The following is a 17183-nucleotide window of genomic DNA, read 5'->3' as shown; positions in this document are numbered from 1 at the left end:
TGCGTGCTACGTGCATTGCTAATGGGATTTTGAGGTTCTATTATGTCCTATTTTACCCACTGTCATTCAACTATGACAGGGTAAATCGGCTTTGCATTCTATCACCCCCTTTAAACAGCTCAAAATCATGTAACCATAACAATACATATGCTTTAAGCACTTTCAGGTAAATCATTTCTAACATAACATTTCTATTCTAAGCATTTCAGGCAAATCGTGGTCAATGGGATCAATGGGAAAATGGATCACCAGAGTGCACCGACTTAAGGAGGGTGGTGATCAAAGGTTCTGATGTCTTCTATCCTCTATTGCAGCACCTAGTCCCTTGAGAGCTACACATGGACCCTCCACATAGTGTGTAATGTAGACGAGCACAACCCTCTTAGATCACAGCCAAATAAATATGTACTTTGAAAAACAGTAGAGATACTTACTAAGAAAAACCACGGCAATAAATCAGACCTACAAATGGGTCTTAAACAGTGATGAACAGTTTATACACATTTTAAACTAAAATGAAATAAAACATGCAACAAACAATTCAACATTGTCCACATCCATCCATCTGCTTGCTTATCCGTGCATCGGTCACGGGGAGCAGCTCCAGCAGAGGACCCCAAACTTCCTCTCCGAAAGCCACATTAACTCAGCTCCCAACTGTGGATCCTGAGGCTGCCCTGCAGGCCAGGCTGTAGATATAATCCCCTACCTAGTCCTGGTCTCTCCTGAGGCTCCCTCCCCCAGCTGGATGTGCCCCTGAACACCTCCCCCTTAGGGGAGGCGCACCTCCACTGGGCATCCTTACCAGATGCCCAACCACCTCTCTAACTGGCCCCCTTCTGAATGCCGTAAGGAGCAGTGGCTCTATTCAAGCTTGCTCAAGTGGTGACTGAGCTTCACCCCGTCTCTATGGGAGATGCCAGCCATCCTCCTGAGGAAACCCATTTTGGCCGTTTTTCTTGTACCCTGGATCTCTGTTCTTTTCAGTCATGACACAGCCTTCATGACCCTATAGGTGAGGGGAGTAGGAACGAAACCGACTGGTAGCTTGAGAGCTTTTCCTTCTGGCTCAGCTCTCTTTCGTCTTGCCAACGCTAGCGGTATATTGAATGTAATACCGCCCTGCTGCTCTCGCATTCTCCACCAATCTCCTGATCCATTGTCACCTCACTTCGCTAACAAGACCCCAAGGTACCTCTACTCCTTCTTTTGGTAAGGCCCCCATTTCCCTACCTGGAGTAGGGCACTCCATCAAGCCTTCCTGCTGAGAACTAGTCTTTGTTGTGGCACATATTGCATAAAAAATTTAATGCTGAAAAACAGTATGCTGAAGTTACAAATTGCAATTGTTAAACTGTTCAACATGGTGCTGACATCTGGCTGCTTTCCTGATGCCTGGAACCAGGGCTGATCACCCCAATCCACAAAATGGAAATAAATCAGACCCTAATAACTACACATACATATACATAAGATATATATATATATATATATATATATATATATATATATATATAATATATTCTGTAGTATCCTATATTCAAGGATACTAACCTTTACTCAAGAAAAAAAACCTACTTAGTAAATGCCAAATTGGCTTTCTCCCAAGTGCCAGAACCTCTGATCATATATACACCTTTACATACTTTAGTTAACAAACATGTCCACCAAAAAGTGAGGGGAAATATTTGCTTGTTTCATCAATTTAAAAAGCCTTTGACTCCATTTGGCATGAAGAACTTTTCTTCAAAAATCCGTCAAAGTGGAATCAAATGTATGTACAAGCACAATCAATGTGCTGTGAAAAATTAATAATCAAAGAACAGAATATTTTACTCCAAGAATGCGGTATGAAGCAAGGGGATGCTGTATAAGTCCTACATTACTCAACCTGTACATAAATGAACTTGCAGACCAGTTGGACTGATCAGCAGCTCTAGGTCTCACACTCTTAGGACACAGAGATTAACTACCTGCTTTATGCAGATTACCCTATTTTGTTGTCTCCAACCAGAGATGGTCTTCAACATAACCTCTCCATTCTGGAACAATACTGCCATAACTGTAAGCCTGATGCCAGCCGAACTTAGCCCCACTACACATTCAAGGTCGGAAGTTCGGTCTGGACTCTGCTCCTTGAGAAGCACATTGCGTCCCAATCAAATTGTCAGACAGATGATCAACAGTAACAGAATCAACCACGTCACCAAAGAACACTTGGGTTGAATTTGTTTTACAGGTGGCTGCCGCTGGAGAATTGAGATGTGTAGATTCCATTCATCGCTGTCTGTTCCAGACGAGCATTCGACTAACGCATCCATTTTAAAATCCTCAGCAGAGGAGCCTCAATAACTGCCTGAAAGCACGGTAGCGTTATATGGTGGAGAAAAGATAGAGAGAGACTGAAGAGAGAGAGCGTTATATGGTGGAGAAAGATAGAAGAGAGACTGGAGAGAGAGAGTGCTTATATGGTGGAGAGAGATAGAGAGAGAGCGTTAGCTATATGGTGGAGAGAGATAGAGAGAGACTGGAGAGAGAGTGTTATATGGTGGAGAGAGATAGAGAGAGACTGGAGAGAGAGTGTTATATGGTGGAGAGACATAGAGAGAGACTGGAGAGAGAGATTGTTATGTGGTGGAGAGAGACTGAGAGAGGGGAGCCGCCGCTAGAACAAAGCCGGAATCAGAGAAATAAAACGTGTTTTCGGACTGTAGCGAGCATGTCACTATCACTAACGTTCATCCACATTCATATTTTACACGCAACAAATGATATATCTAGCTCTTTTCCTGGTTCGTTTGGGAACACGCCCTATAATCACAGCCCATTGGAGCGGTTTCTAGACTCACATGCTGACTAGAATCTGAGTAGGACCACGTCAGGCTACCATAACTGGGCATTGAGGTCAATTTCAAGAAAACTCAAATTATGATCTTTCAAAAAAGCCAATGTCTTGAAACCAAACACCATTTTACTTTTGAATAACACCCAAATTAAACACACACAAAATAAACATTTCACCTTGGTCTGACCTTATTGGCATCAGAACATTTCAATAAAGCCATACATTCACTCCAACGAAAAGCACACAGGGCAATGTATGCATTAAAAACCAAGCTGTTCAGCATTAACATTCCAATTAGAATCTGGACTAAAATATTTGATAGTGTAATAGTACTGCTAGCACTATATGGCAGGCCTTCCAGAAAAATGCGTTTTCTTGTGATTGTTGCAGACAAAAATCCTTGGTTATGCGGCACGTTTTCTTAAAAAATGTGATGGAATATGTGGGATATTTATGCAATTTTATGGCGAGAAATTGCGGGAACTTGCAAAAATTGCGGGGAACTTGTGAAACAGTATGATGATGAAAAGAGAAAAAGTGATTCCCCCAACAACCCTGCTTTTCGATGATGTTCACGTCGCGTAATTACGTCACTTCATAACGTTCCCATGGCCACAGGGGAAACTGGCTGCTCTTTGTGTGAAGTAAACGCAACATTTTTCAACTTTCCACTAAGATATATGTACTTTTGTAACGAAAAATGCGGGATTATGAAATCATGCAAGCACCGTATATTTTGCACAGGAAATCGGCACAATTTTATGCCCGAAAGTGCGGCGATTTCAAAAATTAGCGGTCCCCGCATAAATATGCGGACTTTGGCTGATTATGCACTGAATTATGCGCCCGCAGATAATTGCGTTTTCTGGAGGTACTGATATTGATGTGAAATTTGGGGCCCACTCAGTAGATTGGAGCATGACTCCTGGATAAACACCCAATATAGACTCTACACACAGGATTCTGTAGAAGAATTCTAAACGTTCAAAGGAAAACACCAAATAACGCCTCTGTCAAGCAGAACTGGGACGTTTCCATTACTGCTAAATTTACAGAAACAAGCTATTACATTTTGGACACATCTTAATTTAAGCCAAAAAAGACACTTCATTTCAAAGCACTATAAACCCAAGAGCTGAGTCCTGAAAACTCAGTCAGCTGATGGTGAAGCTAACCAATGAGGCTCCCATCAGCACTGGTTCAAAACAACTCAAAAGAACAAAACAGATTGTGAATCATTCAAAAGATCAATATTTAGAACATTGGAAAAGTCTAACAAAACACAAAGTAGACTTAATTGTTATTTGACTCTTAACAGAATATAAATTGGCTTAATATCTGCACACTGTCTAAAGCAGAGACGGATCCTGACTAAATACAGGCTCAGTGACCACCAACTGGCCATAGAGACAGATTATTCCTAAGAAATATATGTTCCCATGCACGAAAAGCGCACAACTTTGCACACAAGTCCAGTCCTGTGCCAAACTTAATCAGTGTGATTTATATGCTAATAGTCCTGATAGTGGCGCTACAGCAGCCATGTAAAAACCTAAACTTTAAAAATTCATAACAAATCCACCGTACATGCTACAATGTCGCAATTTACGTCAAACTGTAGCCCCAATAGAGGAGAAAATATAATCAGCTTTTACCCAGTAGCTGTTATGAAGTCCATCACTCTACTTTTTGCAAAATCTGCAAAACTTCTTAAACCTATCTCCTCCCAATTGTTTTTGGCTCTGTTGACACCAAATGTAGGGAATTTCATCTCCAGACTGTTCTTGACAAATTTACTATTCAGAGTTTTGATATATTTGTAATAAAACATTTTACTGGATACAGTAGTGTAAAAAAATTCAGCAATTTCTTCAAAACTAAACCTTTGATGTTCATGGATAAAATTCACAATATCATGAGGTCACTGTTGATTTAGTGTGCAAAATGTCAGAATTTTTTTTTTTATGTTTGAATTGTGTCCTCATCTACACCATTACAATCAATGCAAAATAGAGCATCTTTTAACATCAGTTTATCACTAATTGATCTATGAGAAAATAAATTACAGGCATCTCATCGCATCTATGTTGTCCAAACAAAGTACACAAATTCTCTGAATTTTCTAGTGAGAAATGACTTTTTGACAGTAGTTTAAAATGCTGCATTTTCATGCAGTCCTGCCCCTTACATATCAAATATTGTGAAGCCAGTTGTTTCATCACCCAAATAATAGCTCCCTGAGATCAGCACCTGGCTATGGCGACAAAGGTTCTGAGTTTCCCGACAACTTACCAACTCTCACTTAACAGTAGCCCTGTTCCGTGGACATAACCACGGTGATGAGCAGGAATGTCTCTGTTTGGCACCTATGCTGACAGAACCCTTGACATTTTTCTCTCTCTTCTCCTCCATCCACGCTTTTTCCTTTTCTGCAGAGCGGCTATAATTAATTTTGGTATTGTTTGTTTCTTCTGTAATTACTGGAGTTATCTGACTGTGCCTCCTGTTCTAGTCTGACTCAGTCAGTCTGCTCTCCAGCTTTGTGGAGATGGTGGGGGTATAAGGTCTCCATCTAGTGGACTGATAGCACAACTACAGCTCATCTGTGGGTTCTCTGCCTTACACATGTTGGAACCATGGTTACAGCTGCTCAACCATCTCTAACTGTCCATGACTTTCTCCATGTCATTGCACTCAGATCTCCAGCACTGTGTGGGTGTGTGTGTGTGTGTGTGTGTGTGTGTGTTTTGTGTTGTGTTGAAGCCCAGAGCAGCAGCAGAGACCAGACTCTCCTGAACCTGAACCAGCTGTGTGTCCATCAAGAGCCACCAGTCCATGGATCCACCTTAAGTGTTTAAAGGACAGCTTCCTGCAGAGACTCAGTAAGTCAACATAGTCCCAGCTTTAACACTGCATCATGTTCTGTACATGTTCTAACAATGTGGTTGTTGCTTTTCATATATAACATTCAGAGGATACCACTGGATCAAGACAAGTCATTGTGGTTTTCTCAAACCTCCTGTGGATTTTAAATATAAAAACTGAAATATAATTCATTTTGCTGCATATTTCCTCATCTATAAACTCTGAGAAACTCAAACTGTTGTTGTAAAGTACCCTTCTGCCATTTAGTGGCTCTTATTTTGGCATTCTGTCCCTAAAAAAAGTTTAAATCGAAAATCCAATTGGGGATTAAGAAAAGTTAATGAAGTTGAGACCCATGTTCATTTGTGACAATTAATAATAATAATAATAATAATAATAATAATACATTTTATTTATGGGCGCTTCTCATAGCACTCCAAGGTCACCTTATAGTTAAAACAAGCAAAAATACAGTTAAAAAGGCAAATATAATTAAAACAAATACAGTAAAAAGGCAAATATAATTAAAACAAACATTTAAAAGATTGAGATAGAAAAATTAAAATGAAGCAATCTATCCATTATTTTGATGGAGAGTGTATCATGTGGGGTAGGCCTTTCGGAAAAGGTGGGTTTTGAGGGAGGTTTTAAAGGTGGGCAGAGACTCTATGGTACGGATGGAGAGTGGGAGGGAGTTCCAAAGGCGATGAGCAGAATGGCTGCAGGCTCTAAACCCCATTGCGGGCAGAAGGAGTGGAAAGCAGTGAGGAAGAGTTGAATCAGAGTGTTCTGGATGGAGCATGGGGCTGAAGGAGTTCAGAAACGTATGGAGGAGCGAGATTATGGAGGGCTTTGATGGTGAGAAGAAGAATATTTAAGTCAATACGGTATTGGACAGGGAGCCAGTGCAGTGGAGTGGAGTAATGTGTTCAGTTGTTGGGGTTCTGGTGATAATATGGGCAGCTGAGTTTTGGGCCAATTGGAGTTTATAGATGGACTTGTAGGGTAAACCAAAGAGGAGGGTGTTACAATAATCAATACGGGAAGTGACAAGAGCGTAGATGAAAGTAGCAGTATTATTGGGTGTAAGTGATGGATGAAGATGGTGTATGGTGCGTAAGTGAAAACAAGCAGACTGGGTGAGATTATTGATGTGTTTTTCAAAAGAAAGTGTGTTATCGAGGATGACACCGAGGCTCTTGACATGAGTGGAAGAGGGGACATTGGAATTGTTGATGATGAGTGAGAAATTGGGACATTTTGCTAGGGTGGATTTGGAGCCAACAAGGAGAATTTCTGTTTTGCTACTGTTTAATTTGAGGAAGTCATGAGTGAACCAGGTTTTAACTTTGTCTTAACAGTCAGACAAGGAAGACGGAGGGAGTATGGAAGTGGGTTTGGTGGACAAGTAGAGTTGGGTGTCATCTGCGTAGCAGTGAAATTGAATATTGTATTTCCTGAAAATAAAACCTAGAGGAAGTAAGTAAATTATTAAAAGAAGGGGCCCCTGGGGAACACCACTGGTAACTGGGGAGGGTTGTGATTGAACATTTTTAAGTTGTACAAACTGAATGCGGCCAGAGAGGTAGGATTTGAACCACTTGAGTGATGTATTGATGACACCAATGGAGGCTAGACGTCCAAGAGGATATTGTGAGAAATTGTATCAAAGGCAGCAGTCAAATCAAGAAGGATGAGTATGGTGAGAAAACCTGAGTCAGCGGCCATCAGTAGGTCATTGGTGACCTTGACTAGTGCTGTTTCTGTGCTATGGAGAGGGCAAAAACCAGATTGAAACTGTTCATAGAGGTTATTGTTAATGATATGATTATGGACCCGTGCAGCAACAGTTTTCTCTAGGGTTTTTGAGATAAATGGCAGGTTGGAGATCAGTCTATAATTATTTAGGTCTTTGGGATTTGCACCAGGTTTCTTAAGTACAAGGGTGATAGCAGCAGTTTTGATAGAGGAGGGAACATAAGCAAAAATAAAAGATGACTGGATGATGTTAGTTATAAGGAGGAGAGGGAGGGTAAACAGGTTTTAACTAGGTGGGTGGGCAGGTGGTCAAGCTGGCAGGTGGTGGATTTTGATTTTTGGACAATATCAAATATTTCATTGATTTTTCAACTTTAGTTTTGAAAAATGACATAAAACTATTACATTGAGAAATTGAATACAGGTGGGATGGGAGAGTATTCGGAGGTCATCAAATTGTACTAATTATGGAAAACCGAGTGTTCCCTTCGCCAGATGATATTAGATAAGTGTAGTATTTGGCTTGTGCTATAGAGAGGGAATCCTTATAGTGCAACATCTGGTTGTCATACATGTCCTTATGTACAACTAGCCTGCTTTTTTTGTAGAGACATTACAGGCTCCGTCCTTTTACTTTTAACTGACGTAGAGCTAGTGTGTACCATGGGGCAGAATACATAAAAGAAACGATTCGGGTTTTCAGAGGAGTGTCCAAGAGATTGTGCAGTCCATCATTGTACTGTGAAACCAGGTTGTCAGTGTTGTCTGATTTGTCAATGGGAAGATTGTTAATTCCAACAGAGAGAGCGGGTAGATCAATGTTCTTGATGTTTCGAAATGAAATGGAGCGAGGTGGATTTGTTTTAGATGGTGGTAAATTGACATTAAAAGAAATTAACTTATGGTCAGAGATGGGCAAGTCAGGGTCCAGGATGTGTCCTTTGTTGTGTGTGGGAAAGTCAGTGTGCTGTTGTAATCCAAAACTGTCCAGTACTGAGGAAAAGTCCCTTGTGAGAGTGTTGCTAGTATTGTCAATATGAATATTAAAATCACCCAAAATCATGACTATGACTATGATTATTAGGGGACATGGAGCAGAAAGATGTTAAGAAGGAAGAAAAATCAGTTAAAACAGTATTATTGTTGGACTTGGGTGGGCGATAGCTAGTTGCTAATATATTAGGGTCTGGCCCACTAATCTGTAGAACTATGGATTCAAATCAGTTGGAGGGAGGGGCGGTAACAGTGGCCACTCTCCATTTGTCCTTGTAGAGCATTGCAACCCCTCCCCCTTGACCTAACGCGCGGGATTGACAGGTGTAAACAAACCCAGGAGGTACAGCCTCGTTGAGCTGTGTGTAATCATTCTGCCGCTGCCAGGTTTCAGTCAGGCACAAGAAATCAAGTTTTTTGTTCTGTAGAAGAACGTAAATCAGGGGACCCTTGTTAGTAAGCGAGCGGATGTTGAACAGCCCCACAGAGACACTGCTGGAGGAGGAAACAGGAGTTGAGATAATGTCACTTTATTGTTAAAGTTGTTAATTTATTTTATTTTTAAAAGTTTGCAGATTTGTGTTCTCAGAAGTTTGATAAATGCTCAGTGCACTAAACTTTATTTTTTAATTGAAGTTTATTTGACAAAATATATATATTTTTTTATACATTATTTATACAAGATATGTTTTTACATTATACATTTTTAATTTAAGTATACAAGTGAAGATTGGTGTTCAATAAATGTTTTTGTTGAGAAATTTTGTGTATCTTAAGTAATTAAAAATGTATTTTTTTATTAGTGTTACATTTTATCTTTCAAATAGAGGTTTAAAAACAAGCACATATCGACCAAATATCGGCCAAAATAAATTGGCAGCATTTATCGGCCATCGGCTGACCCTGATTTCTAAAGATCGGCATCGGGCAGAGAAAAACCCATATCGGTCGACCTCTAATCAGAACTGTTGCTGCTCTGAGACATTTGTGTTACAGTTTTACTAAAGTTTGAAAGAACTGTCTGATTTTAGCATGTAACCACGATGACGGCGGTGGACCTTTTCAACACTCTGGAGGATTTAAGAGAAGATGAATTTAAGCAATTCAAATGGTTTCTGCAGCAGCAGGACATCCTGGAAGGCTACCAAAGCATCAAAGTGTCCAAGCTGGAGAACGCAGAAAGACAGGACACAGTGGATGTGATGGTTAAAACCTTTCAACTTCATGGAGCTCTGAAGGTTACCAAGAAGGTTTTAGAGAAGATCAACAGGAATGATCTGGTCCAGAGTCTGCCAGACACCAGCTCAGGACCAGAAGGTCAGTCAATCTTTTTAATATGTATTTTCAGTCAGAAAGACTGGGGAATGAAGTGTGCTTTTGCATCACAGTGACATACTGTATGTAATGGGTTGACTTAACTGTGAGGAGTAATTGTGTGTCTTTTAATTTAATTTAATTTAATTGTAACAGTACATTCTTTTCGGGTGAGTGGTGTTGCTGTTCATGTCAGTAATTCGTCAATGATAATTTAAATGTTACTATGCATTTCCACACAGAGTCAGTGAATGTCAATGATGCTGGAAAGGCTTCAGAGAACAGAGGAACTCCCTCCTCTCAGAGCAAAGGTAAGCTGCTGTATTCTCTGGTAAGTATGGAAGCCCTGAGTGACAAAGTGTACTTTTAAAGTTTGAAAAAATATAGTTCAAGTATCTTAGTGACTCCATTCTCCTAGAAGTTAATTATGGTGTACTACAATTTACTTGAAGAACATTAGCTTTCCGAGCTAATGTGAAAGTGTTGACATATGAAAGCATCAAACTGCATTTTAGATGAAGGAGATGAGCAGATATCCAGTAGTTCCTCGTCCCCATTTGCTCCTGTTAAAGTGCATGTACGCAGGAAGTTTCTACCTGGAAGGTATTGGAAACAAATGCTGTGTTTGGGTCGATAGTGAAAATAAATTATCTCTATTTTTGCTAGTGACCCCCTGGAACCCCTCACTTTGGGAACCACTGTTTTAAGATCACATAATTAGCTCTAAACAGGAGTTGATCAGCTGAATAACATGCATGAGCAAATGACAATAATTCATGCTCGTCACATATTGAAGCTGAAGGATAAGAAACAGCCAAGTATTTAGATTTGACAGAGTGAGTCTGAGAGAGAGGTGTGTGAATTGTAATGCCATTGGATCAATCAAGTAAAAACAGTAAATAATCACATTATTTATCTCTGTTTCAGTTGATGCCAGTGGTGATGAAGAAAGTGATTTGTTTGTCAAGTGTGTGTAAAAATATTGTTAAAAACAGTCCATGTTAAATATTTAAATAGATGATTATTTTCTAGTATAGTTGAGTATTTGGGAATAGTTGAGTATTTGGGAATCATTATTGATAACAAGTTGACCTTTGACCTGAACACAGACATGCTGAATAAGAAAAGTCAGGAACGTCTCTTCTGTCTGAGAAAGTTAGCTAAGTTTCAAGTAGACAGATCCCTGATGACATTGTTTTATAAATCTTTTATTGAGTCCGTTTTTTACTTTTTCATGTATTTGCTGGTATGCTTCTCTTAGTTTAAAACAGAAGAACACATTAGCGGTAACACTTTACAATAAGGGTACATTAATAAGCATTAGTTAATGCATTAATAAGCATTAACTAACCGTTATTAAGGGTTGAATAAATTGTCTAATAAACATTTATTAACAATGCTCATGTTAACTAAGGTATTAATTGATGCATTATTTACCATTAGTTGATGCACTAACTAACTGTTAATCACAGTTAACTAAGGTGTTTATTTTACCATTAGTAAATGCAGTAATAAGCCTTCACTAATTATTAAAAACAGTTAATTAAGGTGTCTATTATATCATTAGTAAATGGAATAATAAGCCTTGAATAACTGTTAATAACAGTTAACTGAGGTGTCTATTTAACCATTAGTTAATGCAGTAACAAGCCTTGACCAACTGTTAATAACAGTTAACTAAGGTGTATATTTTAACATTAGGTAATGTACTAAAAAGCCTGAACTGGAAAAAAAGCTAACTTAAGTGTCTAAGTAAAGCCTTAGTTGATGTTGATGAAGGTATTTCCTAATATTACTAGGTGGTTGATAAAGATGTTTGATAGCATGTGTGTGTTGAGGTTCACGGCCAAGCCATGTCATTATGAGAAAACTTTTTTTTATTGTTTATTTACGGGTCATGGTTTTTCACATACCTTTGTCCACTATATTTGTCCATCCTCCAACATTTGACTTACTTTTGGTAGAGGGTGAGATCAGGGAAAATACTCCATAGTCTCCATGCAGAGGTTTGCTTCTTCCTTGGTCTTCATATAGACATTAACCTTGTGCATGCTATATAAGCATTACTTAACCTTAAATGGTCACTTAATTAATGTGTAACAATACTGAATAAGCCTTAATTAACCATCAATAAACAGTTATTAATGCTCTTTGGTAGACTTATTGTAAGTAGAGAACATATGCACCTTAACAAACACTTAATTAATGTGTAACAATACTGAATAAGCCTTACCTAAATATTAATAAACATTTATAAATGCTCTTTGGTAGACTTATTGTAAAGTAGAGAACATATGCACCTTAACTAACACTTAATTAATGTGTAACAATACCGAATAAGCCTTAATAAACCATCAATAAACAGTTATTAATGCTCTTTGGTAGACTTATTGTAAAGTAGAGAACATATGCACCTTAACTAACACTTAATGTGTAACAATACCGAATAAGCCTTAATAAACCATCAATAAACAGTTATTAATGCTCTTTGGTAGACTTATTGTAAAGTAGAGGACATATGCACCTTAACTAATAATTAATTAATGTGTAACAATACTGAATAAGCCTTTCCTAACCATCAATAAACAGTTATTAATGCTCTTTGGTAGACTTATTGTAAAGTAGAGGACATATGCACCTAAACTAATTCTTAATTAATGTGTAACAATACTGAATAAGCCTTACCTAACCATCAACAAACAGTTATTAATGCTCTTTGGTAGAGTTATTGTAAAGTGGAGAACATATGCACCTTTATTAATACTTAATTAATGTGTAACAATGCTGAACAAGCCTTACCTAACCATCAATAAACAGTTATTAATGCTCTTTGGTAGACTTATTGTAAAGTAAAGAACATATGCGGGTCATGGTTTTTCACATACCTTTGTCCACTATATTTGTCCATCCTCCAACATTTGACTTACTTTTGGTAGAGGGTGAGATCAGGGAAAATACTCCATAGTCTCCATGCAGAGGTTTGCTTCTTCCTTTGTCTTCATATAGACATTAACCTTGTGCATGCTATATAAGCATTACTTAACCTTAAATGGTCACTTAATTAATGTGTAACAATACTGAATAAGCCTTACTAAACCATCACTAAACAGTTACAAATGCTCTTTGGTAGACTTATTGTAAAGTAGAGAACATATGCACCTTAACTACACTTAATTTAGTATTTAACAACAATACTGAACAAGCCTGACTAAACCATAACTAAACAGTTAGTAATGCTCTTTGGTAGACTTATTGTAAAGTAGAGAATATATACACCTTAAATAACACTTAATTAATGTATAACAATACTGAACAAGCCTAACTAAACCATAACTAAACAGTTATGAATGCTCTTTGATAGACTTATTGTAAAGTTAAGAACATATGCACCTTAACTTACACTTGATAAATGCATAAGAGTGCTGAATAAGCATTACTGATGATTAATGATTCATAGTTTATTAATACTCTTTGACTTAAACGTCCACACAGCTTTTAAACATTAGTGAAACATTGTCAATGTGAAATCAAATCTTCATGACAACCTTCTGTTATGCACACACATATTCAAAATGTAAACACGGTTTTCATTTGATTCTGAGTCAGTTCTCATATTTCTTTCCACTGAGACTCAGAGCTATAACAGTTTAAATCCTGTATGGAGATAACACTGGAAATTGTCACGCTCTCGTCATCTTCACTGTCATGTCTTCTGGATAGTTTTCCTCTCTTGAAACCTAACAAACCAAGTGGGATATATTAATTTCTTTTAAATGCATGCAAAAGCTACGGACGCAAGAATTGATTGTTCACTATCAACATCAAATCTTTACACATATTGTACAAATGACAACAAAACATGATAGGGCAGCCTTAATGGTACACACTCTACCTAGTGAGTGGTGAGCTGCCTTGACGATCATGATTATTCATTATCTAGATAGTGTCCAGAATATTAATTCATTGATGAATCTGACAGCCAGCAATCACAGCATTCACATGTTTGTTTATATAAATTACAGTATATTATGCACCATAAATAATCATTGTCATAGTGTAGCCTCCCCAGCTGAAAGATGGTCTTCATGGTTGGATGGTTTATTCACTTTCTATGCAGAAATCAACCTAAATAAAAATCCTAGTACAATATTAAAATGATTCTCCTATGAACTTTTTTCACATCCAATATACCGTAGTAATTGAATTTCTATCTCTCAAGTTAGCTACACCGTTTCATGTAGCTAAACAGGCTCATTAGCCTGGTAATTAACTGCAGGCTAAAATATGTTGACTTGCTAGCTTTACTTGCACATACTCATCTCCAAGTCCGTAAAACTCTTAAACGGTATATCATAAAGTGACTGACAATACAAACGATATAAGAGTAAACACTGACAAACCTTGTTCCTTTATCAGCCAGATGATAAACGAGATAAGCATACACCATGCTTTCTTTTGCAGAGTATCAGCAGCACATGTTGCCCATGGCCTCAGCCCGCTTTTAATACTTCCGGTTACGGTCTTTTCAAAATAAAAGCGCTAGCTAGCAAGTTAGCTAGCTTTAGGGAACCAAAATGACAATGTTCTCTGGCAGAAGTTTCTGCAATTAACTTATGTTAGAACTAACATAACAGCCAAATTAGCTCTAAGTGACCCACATATTAGTTCGTTTCACTCATTTAATAATCTATAGCAGTTTCCAGCGTTAGCGTTTTTATTTTTGAAAAGATCGAAACCGGAAGTATATATTTGTTCCCACAAGCGGGCAAAGTGTGCAGCTCATACAAGCAAAACGTTTTATGTTTAACTTGTTTAGCACCTAGTTGATAATGGGATAAGGTTGGTCATTGTTTCCTCTAATATTGTTTGTATTTTGAGTCACTTTATGATATGCTGTTAAAGACTTTTACGGACTTAGAGATGAGTAAGTAAAGCTAGCATGTCAACATTAGCCTGCAGTTAATATTACCAGGCTAATGAGCCTGTTTACATAAAAAGGTGTAACTTCAGAGATAGAAATGCAATTACTACAGTATACTGGATGTGATAGAAGGTTCAAAGGAGAACCATTTTATATTTAATTGAATATGTCATTATAATTAAGGTTGATTTCTTAAAAACAAGTGAATAGGAATGGGAAGTAACACTCAATGTAAGCACTCAAAGGGTAATTTAGAATAATATATGTGTAAAAGGGGTTAAAATAAAAAAGATGGATACATTTAAACTAAAAGTATTTAGTTTTCGTTGTTTTCTCAACTGTTACAATGGTTAGATGCAATGTGTTCAAGGCATGTTTGAAACTGCAAAGGAAAAATTAAGTCTTGGTGAACCTTTAGTTAAAGAGAGTCAGACCATCCCTCAGCCGGGGAGGCTACACTATGATAATGATTATTTATGGTTCATAATATACTGTGATTTATATAAACAAACATGCAAATGCTGTGATTGCTGGCTGTCCGATGCATCAATGCATTAATATTCTGGACACAATCTAGATAATGGATAATCATGATCGTCAAGGTAGCTCACCACTCACTAGGTATTGTGTGCCATTAAGGCTGCCCTATCAAGTTTTGTTGTCATTTGAGTGTACAATATGTGTAAAGATTTGACGGTGATATAGTTAACGATCAATCCTTGCATACGTAGCTTTTGCATGCATTTAAAAGAAATTGAACTTCCCACTTGGTTTGTTAGGTTTCAAGAGAGGAAAACTATCCAGGAGACATGACAGTGAAGATGACAAGAGTGGGAAAATATCCAGTGTAATCTCCATACAGGACTCAAACTGTTATAGTGCTGAGTCTTCAGTGGAAAGAAAGATGAGAACTGACTGAGTCAAACTCAGAATCAAATGAAAACCTTGTTTACATTTTGCATGTGTGCGCATAACAGAAGGTTATCATGAAGATTTTATTTCACATTGACAATGTTTCACTAATGTTTAAAAGCTGTATTAATGTTTAAGTCAAAGAGTACTAATAAACTGTAAATCATTGTTTAGTAATGTTTATTCAGCACTGTTATGCATTTATCAAATGTAAGTTAAGGTGCATATGTTCTTAACTCTAGAATAAGTCTACCAAAGAGCATTATAGGGGTGTCCCCGACTAAGGATTTGCACATTCGAATCAGAATTGACGAATCTTTCTATAGTCGACTGACAGTCGAATCATCTGTGTGTGTGTGTGTGTGTGTGTGTGTGTGTGTGAATGGGTTGGGAGGGGCATGACACTAGTCAGCAGGAGGGTAACATGTAAACCGCAGGCGCGTATGGACGCGTATTTCGCATCCACCGCATGCATAACCGTCTCTATTTTGGGAACTGTGTGCGCATTAATTCTTTAAAACCTTCAACATCCACAACATTCACTGGCCTCATTGTGAAGCGAAATAAACTCTGCAATTTTGTCCCTGATTTCTCTTTTCCTTTTCTCGGGCAATGGCGGTCTCAAATCTAGCTTTCTTTGAGTTAGTTTTGGCGCAGCTCCGGTACTACTACTACTACTGCTAGTACTACTACTACTACTACTACTACTAGATGAACTGCTTTCGTCAGTCTGATACTGTAATTAATAAACGTACCCGTTTTAAGTGGAAAGCCATGTTTGTTGTTGACGAGTGGTAGGACATGAGCTGTTGGCACAACTTGCATTTTACTTTTTTTGGATCATCTTTTACCATTTGAAAGTGCATCCACACTTTAGATTTTCTTTTTCCAGACATTGTTAAGTAATGTTAATCTCCTCGTCTGATGCTCCTCGTCTGTCGCGGATCAGGGAAAGTGAAACTTGTGAATCTTTCACAGGGGTGGTTGGATTTACACACACACACACACACACGTAAAAAATATTTATTGAACTTTTCTTTCTTTCTTTTTTTTTTACAGCATTATCATAATTAAAGGCTGTATATAACTTAATATAACCATAAAAAAACAGTAGTTCTGTGTGAAATTAGACATTGAGCACCCCCATATTGCCAAAATGGTATGATCCTCGTTTAACGTAATAACAACCGCGAAGATCCGACTGTGAGATTGTTGGTCGAATCAGGCTCCGCATATCGATGCATCGAATCTTCGACTATTCGGGGTCACCCCTAGAGCATTAATAACTGTTTATTGATGGTTTATTAAGGCTTATTCAGTATTGTTACACATTAATTAAGTGTTACTTAAGGTGCATATGTCCTCTACTTTACAATAAGTCTACCAAAGAGCATTTATAACTGTTAATTGATGGTTTATTAAGGCGTATTCAGTATTGTTACACATTAATTAAGTGTTACTTAAGGTGCATATGTCCTCTACTTTACAATAAGTCTACCAAAGAGCATTAATAACTGTTAATTGATGGTTTATTAAGGCTTATTCAGTATTGTTACACATTAATTAAGTGTTAGT

General features: G+C 37.8%; 1 protein-coding gene across 1 annotated transcript in view; it reads left to right on the top strand.

Moving 5' to 3' along the window:
• Nucleotides 1–5608: 5608 nt before the first annotated feature.
• Nucleotides 5609–17183, top strand: part of LOC120568380 (NACHT, LRR and PYD domains-containing protein 12-like) — a 31619-nt gene continuing 20044 nt past the window's right edge. The window contains 3 exon segments of the mRNA XM_039815878.1: nt 5609–5727; nt 9493–9778; nt 10018–10086. Coding sequence (XP_039671812.1) covers nt 9505–9778; nt 10018–10086 — 343 coding nt within the window. The 5' untranslated portion in view covers nt 5609–5727; nt 9493–9504.

This window comes from Perca fluviatilis, chromosome 1, assembly GCF_010015445.1.
Source record: "Perca fluviatilis chromosome 1, GENO_Pfluv_1.0, whole genome shotgun sequence".
Classification (NCBI taxonomy): domain Eukaryota; kingdom Metazoa; phylum Chordata; class Actinopteri; order Perciformes; family Percidae; genus Perca; species Perca fluviatilis.
This window is presented reverse-complemented; position numbering and strand designations above follow the sequence as displayed.